The sequence below is a fragment of the Pseudorca crassidens genome, chromosome 7 (genome assembly GCF_039906515.1).
Source record: "Pseudorca crassidens isolate mPseCra1 chromosome 7, mPseCra1.hap1, whole genome shotgun sequence".
Lineage (NCBI taxonomy): Eukaryota > Metazoa > Chordata > Mammalia > Artiodactyla > Delphinidae > Pseudorca > Pseudorca crassidens.
Genome location: NC_090302.1, coordinates 62,355,843 through 62,383,695, shown reverse-complemented (window position 1 = coordinate 62,383,695; position 27,853 = coordinate 62,355,843). Strand labels below are relative to the sequence as shown.

Sequence of the window (27,853 nt, the reverse complement as noted above, 5' to 3'; positions counted from 1 at the left end):
AGACTTCTTAAGGGAATAGTGATTCTACTTCCCACTCTATCCATCCATCCATCCATCCATCCATCCATCCATCCATCCATCCATCCATTGTGTGCATCTATGTCTTTACATATCCTAGAATTGTAAAATGCATGCAGTAAGCATCAACAAAATCTAAAATACAATTAAATTTAGGACACCTTAACCTCTAATCACCTCCATACCTAATCTCAATTATTCTTTGAAATTTGGGAGAATCATATATATCATTACACAACTTAGTCTACAGCTTGAGTTAGAATCACTGATGACAAAATGCTGATCTATGAACAGCAAATTTAACTGAACATGTTGCATAGAGTTGGGGCTTCCAAATGATTGTCATGAGAAGTGTGTGACTAACAGTATTGTTGACTTCACGCTAGGACATTGTGGCCTAGAAATAATGCCTAGCTTTGTCCCGAGCATTTTGTTCAACCCAACATACAAACAGTAATAAACCTCAGTGTCTTCTGGAAAATGAATCTCTGAAACATTTAAGAATACAATCAACAAAATTAGCTACTATCAGACTTTGGTTTATTGTAAAATTTAGCAAAGTTTATCTTGTAATCCCTGACCCCTTGCCCTGAAAACAGAAGCAAAAACATAATTATTGCTTATTCTTTTCCCCCTACCTTATTTGTGCCACTGTGAAAGAAGGGAGAAAAATCACTGTAATAAATAAAAATAGAGACATAAGAGAGACAAAGATTAATCAGTCCAGGTGAGAAATACTAGGAGCAACAGAAATACCATCAAGCCGTCCAAAATAAGCTTCTTTTTAAAAGGTTGTCATATTTTTAAAAAATCACACCAAAAATATAGCAGCGGAGAAGAAGGATAAATACAAGTTAATTGCACACCAATCCCATGCAAAAAACTGGGTCATTAGCCAAAGCAGTAGTATTCAGAGTCCAATTTGGGACGCTTGTGCAGTGCGTGTGAGTCCCCTATGACTGAGTTGTCACTGAACTGGTCCAAGTCTGAGGGGGTCTGATGGCCTGGGACATCGTCTGCCAAAGTGTCCAGGTAGCTCCCCACGGAGATGCCATCGAGCCCGTCGCTGCCATCATGGAGGCTGTTGTAGCTGCCATATAAGGAGGTGCTCTGACTCTCCAGTAAGCTGCACAGGCTGCCACTGAGACTGCTGCCTCGGCTGGTGATGGTGGCTTTCTCTTCAATCATCCACTTGATGGACTCAATGCTCTCGTTAATGAGGAGCAACTGGCGCATGAGCCTGCCGTCTGTGGCTCTGAGGTTAACCTACGGAGGACAGGGAGAGAGGAGAGACCTGCCGGTTACTCTGTGTTCTTGAAAGACCCAAAAGGCATTTAAATTCTGTCTTCTGCAGTCTATGATTTTAAATCCATAGAATAAAATACAAATTCACTTGAGTGCAGGATCTTTTTGAAAACTGCTGACAAATGGTAGACGTCTTAATCAAAGAACCCACTTCCTGTCAGCCCCATCAGGCGCCAAAAGCACGATAAAACTCCAACTGCATCCCTGACCTTGAGCAAGCCGCCTGGAAGTAACCTATTGAATGGCAGATTCTGTCAAGAATCTTATTCTCTCTCTGGCCAGATTAATAGTTTATCCATGTTAATTGAGAACATGTGTGTGGACATTGAGAGGTGGAGAGAAGAGGAATGTATAAATTAAGGAATCATCATCGTCATTGCAGCAGCTCCTATTTTTTGAGTGATGATGTGGCAAGCACCATTACAAAACCTAACACTCATTACATTATAACAGTAACCCTGTGCCGTAGGTATTATTATTTTTATCCCCGTTTTTTAGATGAAGAAACTGAAATCTAGAAAAAAAAAAGTTCAGAGTACAGAAAAGGTCTGCACTTTTTATTTATTTATTTATTTTTGTGGTACGCGGGCCTCTCACTGTTGTGGCCTCTCCCGTTGCGGAGCACAGGCTCCGGACGCGCAGGCTCAGCGGCCATGGCTCACGGGCCCAGCCGCTCCGCGGCATGTGGGATCCTCCCGGACCGGGGCACAAACCCGCGTCCCCTGCATCAGCAGGCGGACTCTCAACCACTGCGCCACCAGGGAAGCCCCAAGGTCTGCACTTTTTATGATTATATTGACAAATATATAATGCTGAATAATGCTTTTATTTTTAAGAAGAACCAAAGTGTTTTAATATTCCCTGAATCCAGAAGTGTGCTGATAAACGAGGCCAATCCACTCTACACAATGAATGTACAGATGTTTTCTGTAGATCTGATTATTTCCTTCAAATTTGTCTAGGGAAGTCCCAATCAAAATTGGATATGAGACTCTGGGGAGGTTCTAGAACTCCCCATAGTGCTTTCTAGGTGTATAGTGTTTTTGATGGTTTTAAGTTACTTCAGAGAAATCTGTCTTCTCAGCCACAAAGCAGAATTTCTTTGTAGGCCCTACAGTTCAATGGGAATATATGTTAACATCAAGGGTGTGGTTGTTCTGGGGAAGGTGGGGAAAGGGAGGCTGCAAGAAGTCTCATGATAGCCCTTGTTCTTGTTGGAACTGAAGAAATAAGGCTCCTACAAAAATGCCAGGGCCTGGACAGGGAGGCAGAGACAAATTTGGCCACCAGAGGTCCTAGTCACACTCATTATGGTTTGAAAGGGATTCCAGTTTCTTCTGTTGGGGTCTTTAACCCAAGAGGCTGGACTTTGCTAATTCTCTCTTTAAGACCCAGGACTAATTCAGATTTGTGGGTTTCTAGAATTCTCAAAGGCACTCAGTCGTGAGTGACTCAAGCCATAAGGGAGAAAGAAGCCTATTGTCTTCAGATGTATGCATTCATATTGTAAAAATATTTCCTGGGTAGGAGTTAATCTGTAACTGAAGGGGAACTTTGGATTGAGTGAATATGATAAACAAATATTGGGACAGATGGAATTTCTACAGTGACTTCAAAGATGTAAGATTATAGGTTGAAATGTGTGTGCATGTATATGCACACACATACGTATGTATAAATATAAAAAGCATGAAGTACAATTTAAGAACCCTTAATTTTGCTAGGATATTAAATAAAGTAACTTGGGTGACTGCCTTGTCTTCTCTGAGAAATGCACCAAAAATGCATAGGGGGTCAGCAATGACAATCATTTCTCTCTGAGGTATTCATGAGCAGAACTTAGTAAGTCTTGAGATGCTTTTCTATTTGTGGTGTTGTCTCAATGACCTTGCAGTAATGTTGTGTGGGGGCAGGATGTTTTTTTGGCAATCTTCATATTCAGATACTCCCCATACTCCATGAGTCATCAAGATACTGTTCAAATTACAAGCAATACAACCAATATGTACAAATCATCCACAATTTGCTTACATCCACTAAGGAGCCTAGAAAATAAATTGGAGCCGTAGTCTTACAAAATTCTTCAGTTAGTCATCTGTAGCTGATAAAACTTGCTGTGCCCATTGTAGGCGTGGTGCAACAGAGGTGTGACCATTTCCCGACAGCTCCGCAAACGAAACACAGCTGCATTTGTTCACATCCCCACCCTGTCCTGTGAAATTGTTCCCACACGTGCCCAGCTCTGGGCGTGTTCCTTGTTACTCCCCTCACTTGAAATACTTGACTCTCTTGCTGTCCAGATCCTCCCCTTTCTTGAGGTCCTACTTCTCCCATCAAGCACCACTTGCTGATTCTAGCCTCTTCTGCTGGCCCGCTTAACCTCTCAGTCCTTTTAGTTTGTATCTAACAGTATACCTTAATTTTGTACACTTATGTTGCTACCTATGATTGTGTCTTCTCACTGGTTCTTCAGGTAAGCTTTCAGTTCCTTAAAGAAGCTGTGTCTTACATTTCGTACATCTCTTAAGGTCTGTCTTAAGCATGGATTGCTTTTTTTTTTGGAAATAGTCATAATTTTAGGATCTGAGAAAGTTCAGCTCTTGAGACAACAATAATACACATTCCCAGCAACTGTATCAACTGGGGGTTAAAACATACTTAGGATAGTTTTTTTCCAGCAGTTTTTGTCTGAGCTAAACAGCGGCTGCATCACATAAAAATTGTTCAGTTTTGTTGAGCAATATGAATGAGAGGGGAGTAGACGCTGAAGTAACAAAAGCTTCCTTTGACCATGAATGATTTATTGAAATTAAAAAAATTCTTTTCTTCTGAAAGCAAACATTCACAGGCCATTGCACCACTGTTAGGGGAAAAATGACAAAAGCAAGTCACTTAGAACGTGTTGATCTGGCTGGTAATGATTACAGACTTAACTGTGTCTAACCCTGTGTCCTCCTGGGGAGAGAGTAAACAGCTTCCCACCGTAGGAGCCCACGGCTTCCTGCCCATTACCTGGCGCTCCAGGCCACTTCACACTGCTTTCTCCTGGAACTAACGTGCGATTATGCTACTGCGGATGAACCTTCAAGGTAGGAACAATTCACCACAGGACTAAATCACAGTGTGACTTCTGTCTCCAGTAGCTGCCCTGCCTTTCCTCAGTGTTAGTATGTCAGTCCTTAGGAAGTCTGGCCATCCATTAAAAAGACGGTAGACTTGCCCCTTGGGCAGAAATATGTGTGGTTTTCTCACTTGAGGTCATATAAGATCCCAGGGCTTTACTCTGAAGATATTGGGAGTTGGGAGGCCCTCCTCATTGTCTGAGGTTAAGTGACTCCTCCTTGGAGAGCGCCTGTCTGATCAATCATGGTATCCAGTCTCCACGCTTAGTTGTACACAACATTTCTATGTTTTTATGTTCTCTCATAATACTTATGACTAGTGGAAATCATCTTGCTTATTATTGTTTACTTATTATTTTCTGTATCCCACATGAGCTTGTAAGCATCACAGTGAAGGGGACTTGGTCTGTCCTGTTCACCACTCTGTGCCCAAGACCTACAAGAGTGCTTGACACATAGTAGGTATACAATTAGTATTTGTCCAAGGGCTGAATGATTGCTTCAGGTTGAACCATCTGTCAGGAATGCCCCTCCCTTGGGTTTTGCTGTGATATGATACTTGAAGGGAAAGAATAAGGTAACTTCAGGAAAGAGCTTTGCAGTATTGAAGCAAATCCAGCATGAAATCCCATTCCCATTCATTCACAGAATTCAAACACTGAATAACTGGGGCAAGGTTATTCCTAGCTTAAATGTACAGATCACAAGATAGTATCTCTGAAAGGAAGTGGACTTCATGGGGTGAATCACACTCCAAACATTACTCTGTTTGTTCCGAGGTAATAACTGATACTAGCACAGCACAGTTGTTCTGTGAACACTTGGTGAAAAAAGTTAAAGGGAACAAACAAATAGAACATTACCAAAAAAATTTGTTTGGAAGGTTTTCATTCATTGATCCAAAGAAATGTCAATGTCCTTTCCTGTTTTCCTCTTCACTTGTCCACTTTGGCCATTACAGTTATTGCAATGCAATCCATCTTTGTACTTCATAAGTCTCTCATGCTTTAGGATTGTATCCTAACAGGTCTCTCAACTCTAGACTGAATGAAGCCTGAAGTTTCATACCATTTTTGAACAAGCAATGAACTGGGTCTAGGGTAGAAATTGAAATGGGGGGTCTTGAAAGAGCAAATATTCTTTTTTTTTTAATTGGAGTAAAATCGCTTTACAATGTTGTTAGTCTCTGCTGTACAGTGAAATGAATCAGCTATATGTATACCTGTATCCCCGTCCTCTTGGACCTCCCTCCCGAGCTGAGCTCCCTGTGCTATATAGCAGGTTCCCACTGCTATCTATATTACACATGGTAGTGTACTTATGTCAAACCTAATCTCCCAATTCGTCCCACCCTCCCCTTACCCCTCTGTGTCCACATGTCCGTTCTCTACATCTGTGTCTCTATTCCTACCCTACAAATAGGTTCATCTGTACCATTTTTCTAGATTCCACATATATGCGTTAGTATACGATATTTGTTTTTCTCTTTCTGGCTTACTTCACTTTGTATGACAGACTCAGGGTCCATCCACATCTCTACAAATGACCCAATTTCATTCCTTTTTATGGCTGAGTAATATTCCATTGTATATATGTACCACCTCTTCTTTATCCATTCATCTATCATTGGACATTTAGGTTGTTTCCATGTCCCGGCTATTGTAAATAGTGCTGCAATGAACATTGGGTTACATGTGTCCTTTTGAGTTATGGTTTTCTCAGGGTATATGCCCAGTACTTTGGGATTGCTGGGTCATATGGTAGTTCTATGTTTAGTTTTTTAAGGAACCTCCATACTGTTCTCCATAGTGGCTGCATCAATTTACATTTCCACCAACAGTGCAAAAGGGTTCCCTTTTCTCCACACCCTCTCCGGCATTTATTGTTTGTAGATTTTGTGATGATGGCCATTCTGACTGGTGTAAGGTGATTTGCAGTTTTGTAGTTTTGATTTGCATTTCTCTAATAATTAGTTTTGATTTGCATTTCTCTAATAATTAGCGATGTTGAGCATCTTTTCATGGGCCTCTTGGCCATCTGTATGTCTTCTTTGGTGAAATGTCTATTTAGGTCTTCTGCCCAATTTTTAATTGGATTTTTTTTGATATTGAGCTCCGTGAGCTGTTTGTATATTTTGGAGATTAATCCTTTGCTGCTTTGTTTGCAAATATTTTCTCCCATTCTGAGGGTTGTTTTTTCATCTTGTTTATGGTTTCGTTTGCTGTGCAAAAGCTTTGAAATTTCATTAGGACCCGTTTGTTTATTTCTGTTTTTATTTTCATTACTCTAGGAGGTGGGTCAGAAAAGATCTTGCAAATATTCTTAATAATAAACTTTTCCAGATCTATGTTTTTGTCCAGACTATCATTTTAATACTGCAAGAATACAAAGGTTATGAATTGGCTCAGTGGAATCCAAGAAAGAGAGAAGGTGGTCACATTTTCATTTAATCAGGGAGTTGCCAACTAAGTTGACTTCTTTGGTGATGGTGTGAGGAACACAGGACAGGGCTCTGGCCTGCCACTGCCACCGTCTACCTGTTGACCTTTGGGCAAGGTGGCTTGGTATATACAACTTTTGTATACATGAAGAAGAATCCTGGGGGTTTATTCTGAGCTCCAGTGAGCCACAGGATCCAGTGAATGTAGGAAAGCAGTCTGTGAACAAAGACTAATTTCTGCCCAATAATGAAGATTTAATTCAACTGAGGAGTCCACCTGTCACTTTTGTTTGCCTTTTATATTGAGGTTTCATTGAAAATGTTATTTGCTAAGAAGATTCTGTAGATCAGATTGTCTCAGGATTACTCTTCATTCTAACATAGTCTCTGATTGTCATTCCTGTGGCCATTTGATTACAAAATTGTTTCTACGACTAGAGAACCATGCAAGCTCTACAGGAGACAGACCAGTCAATTTGCTGCTCCATCTCCGGCAAATTACTTAGCTAGTAAAACACTCATGGCTAAAGTTTGAGTTCTCCATGTGAATTTTAATCACCTTATCAGAAATTGTGTGGTAACAGTAATTTTAGCTTTTGCCATTTGAGTTTCCCTAAAAATCGTATTTGTGTCTGCTCCAAGATAAACATACATATCATCTTTAATAGGTCTGTATATTAACTGAAATGTGCACATGGGCTGCTGGATGTATCTGCCAAATAGGGACGTTGCTCCCTCCACCTTGTCATCGTGCAGGCTTGCACAGCGCCGTGTGTTCATCTCTCTCACAAAGCTCTCCTGCGCCATTTTTATCCTTTTATTTATGGGAATTGACTAATCAGATGAAAGCAAGCCATCTCCCAGTTATAAATCCCTACTCTAAAATCCACAGTATCCATGACCCAAATCCCAAATGTCCAGAAAGCTGTTATATGAATTAGAAGAAAGACTACTTTGCAAGCAAGTTCATAATCATGCACATGAAGAAAGGAAAATAAATAAGATTTACCTTGTAATGTGATGCTCTAATCCTAGTGTGCAAGTAGAAGAAACCAATCGGCATTTTTTTTCAAATTTGTAGTTAGGGGGAGGCCTTTTTTCTAGCCATATTTATTTCTAAATATACAAAAAAAAAAAATTCAAAAGCATCTATGTGTACTCATTTAAAGAGCTTTTGTAAAGGTGCTTAGAATATTGTTTTTCCAGCAGTTTATCCCAGTTTATCTGGATATTCCCTTTATATAACCTCCTCATGTCTAAATTTGCTCCCTCTTCACATTTGCCAAATTCTCATCCTCAGTTTGATGAATACAGAAGATTTTCTGCCTACTCATCCTTAAAATTTCCAGCAGTTTTATTAATAGCTGTAATTCTAAGCACTCCTCTAACTGTTCTCTCAGAGGACCCATAAGGATATCACTGTCTCTTTACAGTCTGAGAAGACACTCTACAGTATTTGCACCCACTGCTTTTGGTTTAGAATGCTTTAGGAGAAGAGCCTGTAGCATTTACAAGTCAGTGTTATTCTGCCAAAGCTTTCCTCTGCCTTCTTAGCCAGTTCAAAATTTACAACAGAATTTGTTTTGAACTGGGCAAGAAAGGATTCCATTTTTATATCAGTCGGCTTCGTCTTCCTCCATTTGAGTTGTTTTTATGTGGAGTTGAACATTAACTAAAACAGTTCACTTTTTTCTTTAAAACCTCACAGAAGAGTAATTTCCCCAAAGACTAAATTACTACATAAAAACACTATCATCAGCACAGCTGACCGGTTGATGTTGTTTTGATAAATTAGAAAGTTGCATCTGGTTTATTTGAAAGGGGCACGTGTGACTCCCCTGAATCTTGAACATAAATTCCTGCCACCAGGCCTGCTCATGAGATCTGTATAGTGTCTGCTGGCGAGTCCTCTGATTACCAAAGTAAGACAGAGAGCTTTTCAGCCTTATTCGGTCAGGTTTTAGGTCCAGTTGATACTTAGATGCCTATGACGTCATTTCCTTTTCCACATCCTAGTACAGTGAAAATTGTTTTCCTGAGAGCTTTTAATATGTATATGCAAAGTGTAATTTTGGCTAATGTAAGAGACTGTAAATCACCTGAGCTGAAATGCATTTGGAATGATGTCACTAAAACATGGACTCCCCACATTTGTAGCAGAACACAGACCAGCCAAGAAGTGTTTCCACTAACTTATAATAAATGTTCTCTCTGCATGTGCATTTTTTTAATTTAGAACTTAAAATGATATTTTTACATGGAAGACTAGGATATGGTAATGTACCCCTCTGTGATTTGTAGTGGCCATGTTTCCCTTGGGAGGGAAGGAGACAGGGTGGTGTTCTGGTAGATGTTGAATAATTGGCTCCCTGGCAAAACTATGCACACACGTACACACACACAAACATGCATACATGCATGTAGTAGAAACTGTTCTGATACAAAAGATGTGTAGCACACTCTTCACAAATAACACTAAAATATACAGTACCTTTTATTATAAATTCCATATACTGTAACTAATTGATTCTCAGAGACTGTTTTTGTTCATTTTTGTTGAATTCTTGTATGTACAGCAACTTGTGGTTTCAGTTTCAACCATAATTTAACAAATAGAATTGATCCCAATCCACCTACTCTTTTCTAAATAGTTTTTCATCCTTAAATCTGATACGTGATCTGTTGTTAAAGTATTTTTCACCCTAGTACAAATTATATTCATTAAACTGAAGCCTGTTTCAGCCTTAGCACGAGTTACGTCTGAACTTTACTGGTTTGTCAGTGATGGGAGCAATTTTGCTGAACCGGATAATAGTTTTTGACTGCATGAAGAGTATTTACCAATTTTTTTTGTGTTATTGATAATGTAATAGCTAGGGACATGACACACTTTTAAGCTGAATCTGTAGTATTAACATTTCCCTGTCTTGAGGACAATCAACAAAATTAAGTCAAGTTCTGATTTATAGCATTTTCCAATTTCTGTGCTGTAAATACTCCTACCATGGCCAGTTTCAAGCTACCAATGTGATGTCACCAAACAGGGTTCGTAAGAGATGCTCGGTAGTACAGCATTATGTAGTGTGAAAACCCTGTAGATACAACAGATGTTTTAAATAACCTAAAAAAAAGATTAAACGTAAAGTGTAGAAAATAATTACAAAGTGATGATTTTGAGTATCTGTTACCTTTGTTTTTTCATATAAATTATTAATTTGTAGGTTTATATACATACTTTAAGTTTTAATTGTGACTGTGGTTAAAAACTAGTATGTAAAACTACTAAAAATTTAACAAACATCTCCCACACCCAAGTAGGAGTCGGCTCCAGTCTACCAGTGAAGGTATAGAATAGAGGCTTTCCCTAATCTACTATGTTTGTGATAAGTAGATTTAGAGATTTTTCATTTTTCCCCTTAGGCCATTTTTTAATGGAGGATTACAAGCTCAATGGAATTTTATCTTTTCCCCTAAGAAGAATTTGAGGGAGATATAAAATATTTATACCAAAGTTATTAGTGTTTTTTTATGGAAAGGTTTCAAATACTGAATGTAGATTATTCTTTAAGCATCATTGAGATATAAAATGTATTTGGAAAGGGAATAATCAAGATGCCTAAAACTCACTTAAGTATTTGCATTTCTATATTATAATTTTTGATAGTTTATTTCTAAAATATGCTGTGAACTTCTCTATCTTGGTAAACAGGAGGAAGTAGACCCAAGCAGAATCAAGTAGTAAGAGGCCACCACCATAAACAGAGTATTTCTAATTCAGAATTATTCAGCAGTGCACTTAAGGGCTGTTGAGGGAATAGGGCATTAGTCCTTTTTCCCCATGGTCCTGAACATCCCTATGCGTACAAATGCTCAATCTTCTCTTTCAGTAATTACTGGATATTGATATTAGATCTGTTTGTCACAGTCCTTTTGCTCCCTTTTTCTTCCTCAGTCCCTCAACTCTTTCTGATCTGCTATCTGCAGCCCAGTAGTCCTTCAGGAACCCTACATTTTTTCCTTTTTCTTGAGTATGAGAGAACTGAGTTGCAAGGAAAATTAATCTTTGCAATTGTTAGAAAGTAACATTCACCAGTGAGTAAAATTAAGTGAGGAAGCAGCCTCTGCAACAGAATAAAGCACCTGGCCCTTGCTCCTTAGAGCAGTGCTTCTTGACATATGGATCACCTTGGAATCCTGTTAAAATTCAGATTCTCTTCACTAGTTCTGTGATCCTGCATTTCTAACAAGTTCCCAGTGGATGCCAGTACAGGTGAGCAGCCTCTAAGATATCTCCCAATAAACCCCCTCTCTCCTGGGATCTACACCCTTGTGTAGTTCCCTGCCCTTGAGTGCAGACTGGACCTACTGACTAGTTTCTCAGGAATAGAATATGGCAAAGATGATGGGATGTCACTTCTGAGAAAAGGTTACAAAAATACTGTGCTTTCTGTCTTGGGTATACTCTCCCACTTGCTCTGAGGAGAGCCATCTGCCAGGCTGTGAACTGTCCTATTGTGAGATCTCCATGGTAAGGAACTGATATCTCAGGACAACAGCTAGCAAGGCGCTAGGGCTGCCATGTGCTACTGGCTATGTGAGTGAGCTTGGAAGCAGATGCTCCCTGAATAGGGCCTTGATGTGACAGCAGCCCCAACTGACGTGCTGATTGCAGACTTGGAAGAGACCCTAATCCAGAGTCACTCAGTTTATCTGTGCCCAGACTTCTGACTCATAGAAACTGTGAGATAACACGTTTGTTGTTTACCTTGTTAAGTTTTGGAGTATTTGTTATGCAGTGGGGATAACTAATACACCAATGCTGTTGGTATATGGGTTACATTATGAGTAGCAAGGATCTAGATATCTTTCTACTTGTGGATAATTTTGAATGATAGATGCTGGACCACCATGTCTGTGGAATGCTACACTATTGATACATTGTTTTATATTTTGAAAAAGGTAAAAAATTGAGTAACTAGTTAAATGTTTATTGATGAAGACAAGAAATGTTCAAGGGACTCAAGGTCTTCATTGAGGCACCATCTGTATCTCCCATAGGACCACCTTTCTTCTCCCTAAGAAAAGATGGCTTATTACCCTCAAGGAGAAATGACAAATGATATCTCTGGTATTTAGTGACACAGATGATGCTTTCAATAGATACCACTTATAAATAATACTCCTTATAATTTGATGGTCATAAAATGGAGGGTATAAGATAATAAATGTAAATAATAACATTCAGATATAGTTTAAGAAATTAGAATACACTAAGATTAACTATACTAATATCTTTGAATTTCCAATATTGACAAATTGACTAAATTACACTCTTGCTTTTCAAAATTCTTCATTTAATTCGAATAATTCACTTTAATTTGGCCTCACTAGGAGAAAGGAAGGAGGAGATTAGGTTAAGGATAAAACCTGTATTTACTGAGTGCCTCCTACGAGCCAGACTTGTATTTCCTATATTAACCCATTTTCTTTAGAAAGGGCCTTCTGTAGAATGGTCCTTTTGCATAGGAAATGTAACTGAGGCGCTGGCATTTTTTTAGAACCATTCATTTTTTTACGTAATGTTGATAATTTGGTAATATTTGGAATATTTCACTTTATGATGAAGATTAGTTTTCTTTTTCATATGATGCCTAAACACTGACTAAATATTTTCATTTGGGAAAATTTGGGTGGGGCTCTCCAGATGACACAAGTTGGAGCAGTGATCTCACACCCTGAAGAGCGGCCAGTGAGAAACACCCGCCATATTCCAACATCCGTTGATCATACGCTGACTTTTTTTAATCGAGTGATTTTGTCTCATTAAAAAAAAAAAAGAACAGCTTTAGGGATATTAGTAAACATATCTGTCATTGATTAACTGCTACTTATATGCCATGCCTTAAATATTAACTTATCTAATACATTTAATGTCATTATCACAACAAATCTGGGAAGCTGATTATTATTCTCATTGTGGTTCCAATCTGACATATAAAGAGCTTGGAAGTTACCACTCCTATCTTCCCAACAAGAAAGAAACTTAAACTGAAAATCAACAACTTTTCTTAGATCCCTCAGAGACTTGATGTCACAGGGTAAACTGCTGTCCCCAGGAGACAAAGAGGTGGCTACAGAGGATCATAGCTAACCGAAAACAGATGCCCAGAAGCAGGAGGCCCATCTGGAGCCAGTTATCAGTAGGAAGACTTAAAGTTGTTAATTGATGAGTGCTGGAGATTCAGTGTGGACTACCTTGAGAGTTAAAAACTTCAGGGGGAGCCCCACACTTCCATGAGTTTTTCCTCCTGCAACCCCACCACGTTCTCACTATCCCCGATGCTGCTGGCACAGACAGGGGGAAAGTGAGCCCTCTCAAATATGCCCAGAGCTCTCCGTTCTCCTGCACAAGGCCTGCTGTCAAGGGAAACGGTTTTACCAGAGCCTCACTGATTGGGGTTTTACCAAAGCCTAACTAACCTGGGGGAAGGGAAATGCCCAACTCAGGCTCGAGAAAAGACTGAGACCTAATCATGGACTACACAATGCCTCTTCTTCCCTACACCTAACATCACATCGATAGGGCTTCTGCATAAGAAAAGGGATTACAGCTAAAAGTACTACGGGCCTCAGGCTCTATTTGGGGAGTCTCTAGGAAAACCCAAAGACAACAGAATAGACATAAAAAAGATCCTAGAGGAAATATTATTCTCTGATAACTACAGCTACAGCATACAGTAAACACAATCTAACTCTTACTCAGATAAATATAAAACCTCACATCAAAGACCTATTTATCCCAGTTCCTTTTATATCATATACAGCTTTCAGCCAGGAATTATAAGACATGCTAAAAAGCAAAAAAGTCTGAAGAGACAGAGAGAGCAAGCATCAGAACCAGACTCAGATATGGCACACATTTTGGAATTCTTAGACTGGGAATTTAAAATAACTATGATTAATATGCTAAGGGATCTAATGAAGAAAGGCAACATGCAAGGACAGGTGGGTAATGTGAGCAGAGAGATAATTTGCAGAAAGGATCAAAAGGAAATGCTATAAGTCAAAAACACTAAAATATAAGTGAAGAATGCTTTTGATGAATGTATCAGTAGACTGGACACAGCCAAGGAAAGGATCAGTGAGCTCAAGTTTAAATGTCTCTTCAGTGATGTGCTGGGGCATAACCTAAGAGGCCTACCAAAGCATAATTTAACTATCTATGGGGAGATACCTTTGTGTGACCCATAATTTACTAATTTGGCCCAGATTTATGAAGTTGTAAGTTGATTTGTAGATTTATGTTCGGAAGACATGAAAATGATTTCTGTCCAGTGAAAAAAAATAAATCTCAAAGTTACGGTTTTACTGTCCCACTCCACATTAAACAGTTTTGTCTCTAACCAGATAATTTCACATGTCTTTCCTGAGAAAATATATAAACTATTCCTCTCTTTTGGACCAGCTGTATCATCTTGATGCTTCTCTCATTAAATGAGCTAAATAAATCTTCAACACGTGCTCCCTCTGTTTGTACGAGAGCCATATTTCCAACTACTTAATAATTACACTTTGATAGGGTTGGAGGTTGCCGTCAAGATGCCTAGTGTGCTCGCCTGCTGGAACTAGTTAAACAGAGTTGCCCAGGAAGTGGCCTCTGGAGTGAAATCACAAATAGCAATTGAACTTTATCTTCTCTGACTCTCAGTTTTCTTCTGACTTGGTACTTTTTATTCTGGTTTGTTTGCTTTGTTGTTATTCTGGATTTTTGGCTAATCGTTTTGCTTAACTTACTGTTTAGGTAATATCCACTTCCACAACTGGGTACTGAACTCTCCTGTATAAAAAATATGTGTGAAATAACCAATTCCAGGGACTTGTGTACTGAACCCCTAGGCCACTCAAGGTCATATAATCTATAAATTATTCCCCATTTGGGGTAGCTCTAATTGGCAATCTGGTTTCATGATGTGTTCACTTGGGGATCTCTGTTAGGATGATGGGAATCTATTCTCAGTTGGGTGAGAGATGACAAGGAATATGGTTAGTCGTTCTATACTGTTTGTTTGTCTTTTGGTGTGCTCAAATCCATGTATAAAATATTATTTCCATTGATTAGTAGAGTAACTCTTTGAGAATGTGTGCTTTGCATTTTCTAGTGCCCTGTGTCTGGGGTGGTAGAACTAAAGTTTCAAGTCCTGTTGGTGGCTATTTAATTGAGAAAAACCTTTTACTGCTCACCGATAAGAAAACGAAATATTTCCCTACTTCTAGAGTATACTAATAAATTATAAAGTCTCTTAGGCAAAAAGAGAATTTTCTAATTAGAGACATAATAAATACTTGCAAAATTTTAATATTCCCAGAATTTCAAGAAAATAAAAAAATCGAACTCTAGTATATTGAATGCACTGACATTTTAAGGAAAAAAAATTCCTCACAGTGTTATCGCAGAAGCATCAAAGTGACTCTTTAGACATGAATTGGTTTGGTAATTTTAGGTTACAATCACAGAATACCTTTTCCTTTTTTCAGCTTTTTTCAGTATGGAGACTAAACATACAATTTTATTTTATTTTTTAAGATTTGGATTTATTTTCTAATGAAGAGACCAGTTAATACTAAATTCCTAAATTTCTTATACTGGTTTACTGTGAGATAAGCTAATGTTTCTTCCATATACTGAGATTAAGAAAACATGCAATTACACATTCAACTATATTGCATTATAACTCTTAATCTTTTTGATTCAACTGTAATTATGTTCTGTACTGTGTCAGTTTAAACATAATTTGCAAGATATTTATTAATTTTAGAACTTTAATATAAATCAAGTTAATAACTAAAAATCTATGGATATCTAATTTCTAAGGAAAATAGAATATTGAAACATGGGACACCAATTTGTTATGTATATCTTCGCTTTTAATTTTAACAGTAATAATGTGACTATATCTTTGGGTCATTTTAATGAACATATTTTTCCATCTACAAAAGTGTTAAAGGTATGCCTTTGGCTGTGGAGATCTTACAGTGTAGTGGTGTAAGCTTTGCTGGTCTCGTAAAATGCTTATGTATGACAGACAGTGACTACTTTCCAGTTTTTCTCCGAACGAATAGTAAGTTTGATTAAAAATTATGGCTTATATGTGTTTTTGAGATTAAACTAGAAATAAACATGGCAAAGAACTATAACTAAATGTTTTTGCTTATCAAAGAGGAGAGTATTTTTGTTCTCAGTTAATATGGTTTGTTCCAGAATGTGAAAGGAGATAGTAAAGAACAGAGCTTGAATTGAAATAGAAACTGAGTAAATATGCCAGCAAATCCAAACTATATTTGCCTTGAATTATCTTATCTACAAAGAATGATTCTGGAAAAAAAGCAATAAAATGTGTCAAAATGTTGGTAAAATTTGCTCAGTTTTGATGGATTAATTAGGAGATAAATTTTTTAAAATCTAAATCTTTATTAGAAGAAAAAAACATAGGTTTAAAACAATGAAAAACAACAAATTTCATTAAATATTAAACAGTTTAGTTATCAAAGATATTTAGACAATATGTTAGGAGACAGTTTTATAAAGGAGTTTGTGGATAAATTACTACTATTATTAATGCAAAGCTAGAACTTGTTTTTTTTTTTTCCCTCTGTTGGAATGAAAAATTGGTGTAGAAGAATTTAGTTTGCTCTTAACAAGAGGAAGTAAAAGGTTATTCTTCTGTGTAATCTGCCCAGATAGCAGAGATTCCTTATCTAACCTGAAAAGTTTCCATTCTTTGTGTTGACTTTGGCATGTCCTTGATTAAAAAAAAAAAAAAAAAAAAGTTGCTTAAAGAGTTATTGAGTGACTTAAAAATTGTGTTGTATTCTTAACTCCAAACTATGACCATTCATTATTTCCAGGCACATATGCTTGTGTTTTAATCAAACAACTAAATCTATTCTAATAATACTTTAACCCTTTTAATTTTACCTTCTCAAGATAAGACCCCAAATTCAGGGGTGAATTTTTTATATATCTTTTACACCCAAGCTAGTCTTTAGGGTCTCTGCAAAGGCACCCATTTGCTAGACAGCAGCCACAGGAAATGACTGGACACGCCTGTGTTCTTTATTTCCAATGTCTTTCTCTCTCTGATTATCTGTGATTCAGCATATATCTAGTACTGTGATGATCCAGTGCTCATAATCTTATTGAGCCCTTTCCATTTTCTGCAGATAGCTTAATGATGCCTCTGGCACTGAAGATTATCAATAACTAAACTTATATGCTTCTATCTTTAGTCTTTTAGAAATTAAAGTGTTTAAACTGCCCCTTTGCATGATACCATCTTAAAAAATTACTGTTTGATTTATTTTAAATGAACTTATTTAGCCCTTTAAATGACATTGCCTCAAAAACTATATTTATTTTTCCAATTTAGTATTCTCCTAGAATTTTACTCTAATTAGATGATTTCACCTGGATGTGTAAGAGTTTGCTCTTCTTTGATTGTGATGTAGTTTGTCATGTTTATATCTACACTGATCTATTTCTGTGTAGATATATTCTCTATTTCTATTTCTGTATGTTTAAAAACATACAATGCTTTTAAAACAGAGGTGATGGCTGACTTATTATTTATTTATATCAATGATGTCCTGTGACTCAATTACCCACTGATGGGGTAGTTTGTTGAGAACAACAAGGAAACCTAAAACCTTGATTCTAGTTTTGGTTCCATTAGTAACTTAACCTATGACTTGTAATAAGTCACCTAATCTTCCAATGCCTACATTTTCCTGTTGTTAGGTAAGAATATTGGAGATTATCTTTAAGATTCCTTCCAGGCCTAAAATGTCTTGATTCTCCAAAATATCACATTAATAGTATATGATCAATATACAGTTTGCAAAGAAAAGTGAAATTTCCCCCATGTGTCCAATAGAACACTGTTGGAATGATCCCAGAGTTTGATTCTGGGACATGACTGCATTGGTAGAAAGAGTTTGCACATGATTAAGGGATCTTATAAGGCAGAGAATTTTTCAAGACATGGCAGAAACAGATATAGTGATAACAATCAAAGGCAAAGACAAATGACAAAGAAGTGGTAAGCAGGGACTCCTCCAGTGCAATGGGTCTATCCTATCCATTAATCCTAGTTTCTGACTGGGATTATTAGTATTCAGTCCATGGCAAATCAACAAAGGTATGTTGAATGAAGAAACGGGTGAGGGAGAAGAAGAACTGGTCCATATGTATATGGTAATGTAGCAGAGAATAAGTATGGATTAATTTTCTTTGGGAAAAGAAGACCTATGTCAGTTGCATAATGACGAACAAGATGGATTTGGATAGAGAGAGATGAATATGGGTGGCTTATGTCAAGAAGGACATTATAATTTGAGCCTGTAATGAAGAAAATAGGCAAAGACTAGAGATGTAAAAGTTCACTTCCTGATCAGGGAAGTGGCAAGCCAACCAGAGGTGCCGAGGATCAAGAATGTTTTTGGAGGTGAAGGTGAGAATGTAATTTGGAGGCATGTCATGGAGAGTGTGGAGTGCTGAGCAAGGGTAAGAAATGCTGTGAGAGTCCATGCTGTAGAAAAGCTCACCATATTGTCTTAAACAGAAGCTCTTGATTAGGATATCACCACACTGCTATGCTGCGGGTTACTGACTCTAAGCTGCCTTCAGAAGAGCTTCACGGGGCTTCATTAGTATCTCAGGCCTATTTTCAGTGTGGACAAAATTTTGCTAATTGCAACAACAAAAGATATTAAAGAAAACAATTTGGCTGTGTAGAGAAGTTAGCTAAGGACTAGAGCTTAGACTGACACCAGGCCACCTTTATCTTGTGCATCTTTTTCTAGAGTTTTGCCAAACTGTAAATAACCTACTACTTCACGCTCCTGAATCCAAAGTGATAGATTCTTTCTTAGGAGGAATCGGGCTGAGCATTCAGAAAACGTCTATTTGTACATGTGAAACAAGGCTGTTTTCCATTTTTTAATCAGGAGCAAAGATGTGGGTAAAATGCTTTTCAAGCATATGACACAGAAAGGCCCAGAGGTCTTGACTCCAAATTCTTATTCTGATCTCCCATTTCCTCCCCATAAACGCAGTCTTACTGTTCTTAAAATTCTCATGACAAATATGTTCTTCCTCTTGAGTTTTGGCTTCCTATTTAGGGACATACTTAAATTTCTCTGAAGTCTATGTTTATGCTGCCTTTTTTTTTTTTTTTTTTTAATGAACACAAAAGAAGTTTGTTACATGCCTTTCAACTTAATTGGTAAACACACTTTATGTTTTAAATGAGTGCATTTAAAAAAGTTCTTAAGGCAAGATTTCCTTTTTAAATTATATCCTTATAGCAGTTTAAGAAGTTAATGTAGTAATAATTTCTTTAAATGAATGATGATATGAGAATCTCGTTTTCCTTAAGAAGGAAAATAAATAGCCTGGTGCTCCATTCTGTGGAACAGGGATATAGATTCCTAAGATATATGGTGATTCCTGATTCATTTCACTCTGAGCAACTTTCTTGACAGCTTTAGCCATCTTTAATATACTTAACCACTTTCAAAATAATATCTCATGCTACTTCAGAGAGATGCAGCTAGACTCAGTTCATTACAGTTTGTGGAGTGGTTAGATGTTCTTGGATAAAAGGTACTATGTGGAATTGCAGTATGATTATCATAATTCGGAGATCTCATTCTCAGCTTTTGCAACTCATGGGAAAATATTTTTGTACCAAGGCTAAGAATTTGATCTGTATCATTATGTAAAAGCCCTAAATATTTTCAGTTGCTTTTGCACCTTAACTTTATGCTTAGTCAAAATTAAGAGGTATCAGTTTCTGTTTAAGCTTGTCAAGAAAAGACTACCATCCAGACACTATTTCTTTTTCACTGTGAAAACTACAAAGTTATTCGACGTTCAAATAATCTTAACAGAATCTTGCTCATACATTGGTAATATCACTTTACAGAAACACTTTACCTAACCGTTTTCTCTAAATAAACTAAGGAACAATAGATTTTTTTGTTTTATTTTGTTTTTTCCTTTTTGATTCAGTATATTTGGGCATTTCTTTGCTACATCTTTATGAAGTTCCAGACTTAAACAGTGTAGGAAAATGGTGTCCCAGGCAGACTGGTATCCTAGAAAGAACTTGGGTTTGGATCTTGAAAGATCAGGGATAAAATACAATTATTCCACTAATTAGCTCTTAGATTTTGGTCAATGAGACATGTTACTTAGTATTTTCTCTATACCAATGTTTTCACCCAGAAGATGGCATATGTTACCTACTGGATTACTATATTAGTATGGTTGGAAGAACTGCATGGAATAATGTATACACATAGCATAGAGCCTGGCCCAATGGTGTTCAATAAAACTTAGTTAACTCCTGGACTTTATAGCAGTAAATGCCTACATTGGGAAAAGAAAAAAAAAAAAATCACAAATCAACAATCTGACTTTACACTTAAAGGAACTATAAAAAGGAGAACAAACTAAACTCAAAATTAGCAGAAAGAAGGAAATTAAAAAAAAAATTAGAACAGAAGTAAACAGAATAGAAAATAGAAAAGTGATAAAAAATAAGTGAAACTGAGTTGCTTTTTAAAAAGATTAACAAAATTGACAAACCCTTGGCTAAACTAAGGAAAAAAGAGAGCAGGTTTAAGTAACAAAAATCAGAAATAAAATAGGAAGCATTAAAACTGATGCCACAGAAGAAATAAAAAGGGTTATAAGAGACTACTGTGAACAATTATACACCAACAAATTGGATAACCTAGTTGAAATGGATACATTTCTAGAAACATAAAACCTACCAAGACTGAATCATATATAAATAAAACCTAAACAGGCCTATGATGGCATTCATGACAGGCTACCTCCAAAAAAGGAACCTTGGTATACTGAATATCTTAAGCTGAAGGAGCTTGAGAAGACAGCAGAAGCAGGAAGGTCACTCTGACCACCTTTCCCCACTCTTCTCCTGAAACAGGTCCCGAAACTCTCAGGTGAGAGGTGCCTTTCCTATCTTCAGAGGAAAGAAGCATCCTTATCTTCAAAGGCCCTTGCCTTTGCTCTTGCCCTCGCTGAAAAGAATCTGAACCAACAGGCCTTGCTAAGTTTCCTCCAGTTTATTATACTGAGCTCATACTCTTCGACCTATGATATTTCTCCATGATTGTCCACTTTTCAGCAAACCTAACATAAAAGTACTCAGTTTTAATCATTTCTTCATGTCTTCATTTCCTTATGCAGGCTCCCATGTCACATAAACTTTATATTAAATAAACAAATTTGTATGCTTTTCTCCTGTTACTATGCCTTTGTCGGTTTAATTTTCAGACCCAGCTGCGGGCCTAAGAGGGTCAAGGAAAACTTTTTTCTCCCCTATACCTATAATTAGTAGGAAGGTTGAATCATCAGTCAAAAACCTCCCTACAAGGAAAAGACCAGAAACAGAAAGCTTCACTGGAGAATTCTACCAAACATTTAAAGAAGAATTAAGAACAATCCCTCTCAAACTCTTCCAAAGACTTGAAGAGGAGGGAGTACTTCCTAAGTCATTTTATAAGGCAGCATTACCCTGACACCAAAATCAAAGATACCATACAATAAGAAAACTGTAAACAGATAGCCCTGATTAACACTGATGCAAAAATCCTCAACAAAATACTAGCAGATAGAGTTAAAAAAATAAATTTAAAGGATTATATGCTATGACCAAGTAGGACTTATTCTTGGAATGCAAAGATGATTCAACATAGGAGAATCAACCAAATATACCACACTAACAGACTGAAGGACAAAAAAACACATGATCATCTCAATTGATGCAGAAAAAGCATTTGACAAAATTTGGCATCCTTCCCTGATAAGAACACTCAACAAACTAGGAATAGAAGGAAATTACCTCAACAAAATAAAAGATATGTATTAAAAGCCCACATCTGATATGATACCCAATGGTGAAAAGCTGAAAGCTTTACCTTTCAGGTCAAGGACAAGGCAAGAATGCCCTCTCTCACCACTTCTATTCAACAATACTGGAAGTACTAGACAGAACAGTTAGGTAAGAGAAATAAATAAAAGGCATTCAAATCAGAAATGAAGAAGTAAAATATCTCTGGTCATAGATGAATTCATCTTATATCTAGAAAACCCTAAATCATACACACACACACACACAGACAAAACTGTTAGAACAAACAAATTCAGCAAAGTTGCAGGATATAAAATCAGCGTGCAAAAACCAGTTGCATTTCTATACAGTAACAATGAACAATCTGAAAAGGAAATTAAGAAAATAATTCCATTATAAAAGCATCAAAAAGAATAAAATGGAATAAACTTAACCAGAGAGTGAAAGACTTGTATGCTGAAAAGTACAAAATGTTGCTGAAATAAATTAAAGAGGAAACAAATAAATGGGAAGACATTCTGTATTTATGAATTGGAAGGTTTAATAGTGTTAAAATGTTCATACTACCCTAAGTGATCTGCAGATTCAGTGCAATCCCTATAAAAATCCCAGTGGCATTGTTTGCAGAAATAGAAAAAAATCCTAAGATTCATATGGAATCTCAGAGGACCCTAAAGAGCCAAAACAATCTTCAGAAAGAAAAAAAAAAAACTGGAAACCTCACTTTTCCTGAAGTGAAAACATGTTACAAAGCTACAGTAATCAAAATAGTATGGTACTGGCACAAAGACAGGCATAGAGGCAAACGGAACAGAATAGAGAGCCAGAAATAAAACCTTCTGTATGTGGTCACATTATCTTTAACAAGGGTGCCAAGGCTACACAATGCAGGAAGGATAGGCTCTTCAACAAATGGTGTTGGAAAAACTGGATATATGCATACAAAAGAATGAAGTTGAATTCTTACCTTAAACTATTTACAAAAATAAATTCAAAACTGATTAAACACTTAAACATGAGACTCAAAAGTATAAAAATCCTAGAAGAAAACCTGAGGGAAAGGCTTCATGGCATTGGATTGGCAATGTTTTGTTTTTTTGGATATGACACCAAAAGATCAGACAACAAAAGCAAAAAATAGACAAATGGGACTACATCGAACTTTAAAACTTCTGTGGAGGAAAGGAAACAATCAACAGAATGAAAAGGAAACCTATGGAATGGGAGTATATTTGTAAACCACATATCTGAAAAGGGGTTAATATCCAGAGCACACAAAGAACTCCTGCAGCATAAAAACAAAAAAACAAATAATGGGATTTAAAATAGATAAAGGACTTGAACAGACATTTCTCCAAAGAAGATATACAAATGGCAAATAATCATATGAAAAGATGCCCAGTATCACTAATCCTCAGGGAAATGTTAATCAAAACCACAATGAAGTATCATTTCAGACTTGTTAGGATGGCCACTATCCAAAAAAATCATTCAATAAGAAGTGTGGGTGAGGATGTGGAGAACTGGAACCCTTGGCACTATTGGTAGGAATGTAAAACGGTGGTTATTATGGAAAACTGTACGGCGGGTCCTCAAAAAAATTAAAAACAGGATTACCGTGTGATCCAGCAATCCCACTTCTGGGTATATATCCAATAGAATTGAAAATAGAATCTCAAAGAATGACTTATGTTCATTGCAGCATTACAGCTTTCCTCAGCTATCCAAAAGTAGAATATTCCTATGAAACCTTTTCTAAGCTGAAATGTCATAAATGGTAGAAGCAATTGCCTTTTTTTGTGGAAGGAAAAACACTTTCCATATGTCTTTGGTTAGCAAAAACAGGTACAGTACTAGTGTAGGTCTTGTAAAAGCAAAGTGGCATAAAGCAAACTTTTGAAAAATGTGGGATACCTGTATTCACAATAGCCAAGAGGTGGAATCAGCCTAAATGTCCAACAAGAGATGAATGGATAAAAAAAATGTGATGTGTGAAATGTGTGTATGTGATACACATACAGTGTAATATTATTCAGCCATTAAAAAAAAAGGAAATTTTGTGATTGGCTACAACATGGATAAATCTTGAGGACATTATGCTAAGTGAAACAAGCAAGGCAGAAAAACACAAATACAGTTGTCCCTCTATATCCCCTGGGGATCGGTTCCATGACCCACTAAGGATACCAAAATCAGAGGGTGCTCAAGTCCCATAGTTGACCCTCTTTATCCATGGTTCTGTATCTGCAGATTCAACCAACTGCAGATGGCATAGTACTCTGGTATTTATTGAAAAAAACCCATGTATAAGTGGACCTGTGCAGTTCAAACCCCCTGTTGATCAAGGGTCAACCGTACTGCAAAATTTTAACTTACATGAGGTATTTAAAGTAGTCAAACTCTTAGAAGCAAAAAGTAAAATGGTAGTTGCTAGGGGCTGGGGGAAGGGGGAAGAGGGGAGTTGTTCAATGAGTATAGAGTTTCTGTTTTCCAAGATGAAAATGTTCTAGAGATCTGTAGTACAACAAGGTACATGAACTTAACACCTCTGTACTTTATACTTAAGACGGCAAATTTTATGTTACGTGTTTTTTACCACAATAAAAAATTTCAGTTACCTCCTTTACTTTTAACATGACCTGAATTTTTATTTATTTATTTATTTTCGGTACGCGGGCCTCTCACTGCTGTGGCCTCTCCCGTTGCGGAGCACAGGCTCCGGACGCGCAGGCTCAGTGGCCATGGCTCACGGGCCCAGCCGCTCCGCGGCATTTGGGATCTTCCCAGACCGGGGCACAAACCCGTGTCCCCTACATCGGCAGGCGGACTCTCAACCACTGCGCCACCAGGGAAGCCCAAAATGACCTGAATTTTTAAAATAACGTCTGCCACATTTGAGGATGCTGAAATTCAAGGTAATTAAGCAGGTCAATGAAGCTGACTGAATATGTTTCCAATAAAAATCTGGTTGTTCCCTTGCTCAAAAAGATTATTTATACATCGGCTTCAGGATAGAAAATCTGCATAATACACATTATTTAAGACATTTTAATTTTCATTTTTAAAGTCAGTGCTATTTCAATCTAAATATCTAATATCATTGATATCTATTGTACTTCAGAATTACATGTATACATTGAAAAATTAGATTAATTGATAAATGCATACATGATTAATTCCATGCAACCAAAAAGTATATACCTTAAAGACAGGCATAAGAATCTCAGATTGCTAGTGGTAAAAGAAACCACAGTTAATAATCAAGTCAGGTTACCATATGCTATGAGACTTATACGTGGACTCAAGATTGATGACTCGCCCCAAATTGTATCACCACTTAGTGGCAGAAATAGTACTGAGACTTCTATCTTCTGGTTCCAATTCATTGATATTTCCACAGTACTAAAAAGTTGAGAAATATTACATTATGTTCTGATCAGAGTAGTATTAGCCTTTAATAGTCCATCAACACTTTCTGATGATAGTTTAGGATTGGATAAAAATGAATCATCTTTTCAAAAAAGAAACAATTCTACTACTTGGATTAAACTGGCACTCACCTGAATAAGCATTCATGAACAGTTCGACCCTATTACATTTAATGTCATATTTCCTTTGATCTAAATTCAACAGATATTTTACAAGCAAGAATCACTTCTCACATTTTGCTCTTGAAGAATGGAGCCACGCAGTTATTACAATTACCTAAAAGTTGTACACCTATTCAGAAAGGTAGCTGAGAATAAAAATACATTGCTGATTTCTATTCTTATCCTCTTATATTCTCTTACACCTGAAAATCACTGCTGCCAGCTTAAATGGTTTGCAAATAGCTGTTCTCTTGCAGTAAAAATTAGCATAAATTCAATGTTAATTCATCATTTTTAGCTTTGAAGGACCACAAATGAGGGTGATAAAAACAGATGCCTGGCATATGGCAACAGATGGGTCACCACATTTAAAAAGAGCTACTGGGAATAGGATGGTTCACTTTTCTTAATTCTTATCACATAAGGTGAGAAGGATGGAAAAGAAAAAAAAAATCAAGGCAATGCAGTCTTAATTGGGTCCTAATTTTCCTATAGTTTTAAAATGTCCTATTAACATATAGGACTTTTATGTCATAGTATAAATGTATGTCATAGTATGGAGTATATTTTTCTCCATAACCATGTAGAAAAATCCATAATAGAGTCAAACAAATATAGGTAGAAACCTACAATAGCTACTGGCCAAAAAAAAATGGTTGCTGGTGGCAAGAAATATTGGAACAGATGGCACATGATGAATTCATCAGGACATGTCCAGACACCCGGCTTCGTAGTAATACCAAATTGTACTATTTTTACTCAGATGATGCCTTATCCTAACATTACACTGAAAGTTTCATCTATGAAGCATTTATAGTTTTATAATTATATGTGCCGTTTTTTATAAATTTGAAATAAGAATGATGCTTATGATAAAACTTTGACTTAATACCTATAAAACAATACAGAGATACCCCAGGATGGGATGCTTGCTTCTAAACTACTGTTCATTTTTAAGAAATAGTCCATCATCTATGGAGTTGGCTCCATAAATACCATTCGTCAACTCAGATGATAAAAAAACCCAAAGTATTTATATTCACACATGTTATAGTAAATAATAGCTGGATTTTATACAAGTGTTTGCCATATAATTGGCAAAGATGATGCCAAATCATATATTTTTCCTTGGGTGTGAATTTTCTAAATAAGGCTCTATTTGGGTTGATTTCATCTCTCTCTATTAAAGAAAATATATAAGTCTAACTGAAATAAAATCCTTGAAGAATTTTCTGAATTTAAAACTTGAAAGCTTATCTTATAATACAGAATAAAAGACAAAACTACCATAATAACAGCTCAGACTTTCACTCAGATATCACTAGAGTTTGAGATTATTGTCTGCTAATTAAAATCCTGGTGGATGCAATTTAAAACATAATCAGTGATGTGCCTAGGTTCCTCTAAAAGTAGAAAAAAGCCTATTTCCTTTTCCCACTGTCTATCTCCTGATTCAGAAATGTAATTCTTGTAATCAACTAAAACTTGACATGGCTCCCTCCTAACAGTCTGTATGTACGGCTTTTATAAACTAATCACAGTGATTCTCATTGCCACTCTTCAGTAGTAATAATAGCATCTTTCTAGGCTGGTTTTGCAATGATCAGAATTTACTGCTCAGATAAAGAGCAGCTGGAGGTTGTATATTGAATTCTGGGAAATAAGCATAGGTACCTTAAATAAAGCCCTGTGATTGATGTCAGAAATAGGAGGAATCCTGGTAGCAATGCATTTTAAAGGTAGTGGAGGTTTTTGTTTTGATAAAGTATTCGCTGTTTTGATTTTTGTCTTATTGTTTTTGTAATCCCACACAGAAATTTTTAATTAACTAAAGGTAACTTCCATAGTGACAACAAAGAATTCCAACAATAATAATAGCATACAAAATAATGGCTACTCTTTAATAAAGCACTAGTTCCAAGCACTATGATGAGTATCACCTGATCTTCACAAAACTTTAAATGATAGATATTACTGTCTTCAAACTGTACCTCAAAAAGGATCTGTAACTTGTCAGCTTCACACAATAAGTGATGGAGTTGGGATTCAGACTGAGATCTATCAGGCTCTGAAGCCCTTGTGCTTACCTGCTTCTTTTCTCCTTTGCAAGAGATAAGAAAACAGGATTCATGCACCCTTTAAAAAAACAAACTACTCAATATTCAGTCTGACAAAAGAAAAAGGAATCAAGAGTTGGAAAATCATGTTATAAAAGGAATGACATTTATTCTCCCTGCCTAGGAATTATTAGGGAAATAATCTGAAATGTTATATCATCAACAAAAATACAAGAAGCAAGTTAACTATCCAATATTAGAGAAATGCACAGAAAATTGAATATTTTTCAGGTAATACAAATTAAGTTTAGAAAAATCATATAGGAAAAGGTTTATGATATGATGTTGAACAAAAAACCAGGATTTACAAAAAGTAAGATAT

At 36.7% G+C, this 27,853-nt stretch overlaps 1 protein-coding gene and 1 long non-coding RNA gene across 6 annotated transcripts in view; one reads left to right on the top strand and one right to left on the bottom strand.

The window, feature by feature from the left end:
• The window catches only part of LOC137227843 (uncharacterized), a 389,194-nt gene that overhangs the window by 197,637 nt on the left and 163,704 nt on the right, over positions 1–27,853 (top strand). The window lies entirely within an intron of this gene.
• Positions 542–27,853, bottom strand: part of LURAP1L (leucine rich adaptor protein 1 like) — a 45,069-nt gene continuing 17,757 nt past the window's right edge. Inside the window, exon 2 of the mRNA XM_067744385.1 lies at positions 542–1,284. Within this exon, the coding sequence (XP_067600486.1) occupies positions 910–1,284 (375 nt within the window). The 3' untranslated portion in view covers positions 542–909. The remainder of the gene's footprint in view (positions 1,285–27,853) is intronic.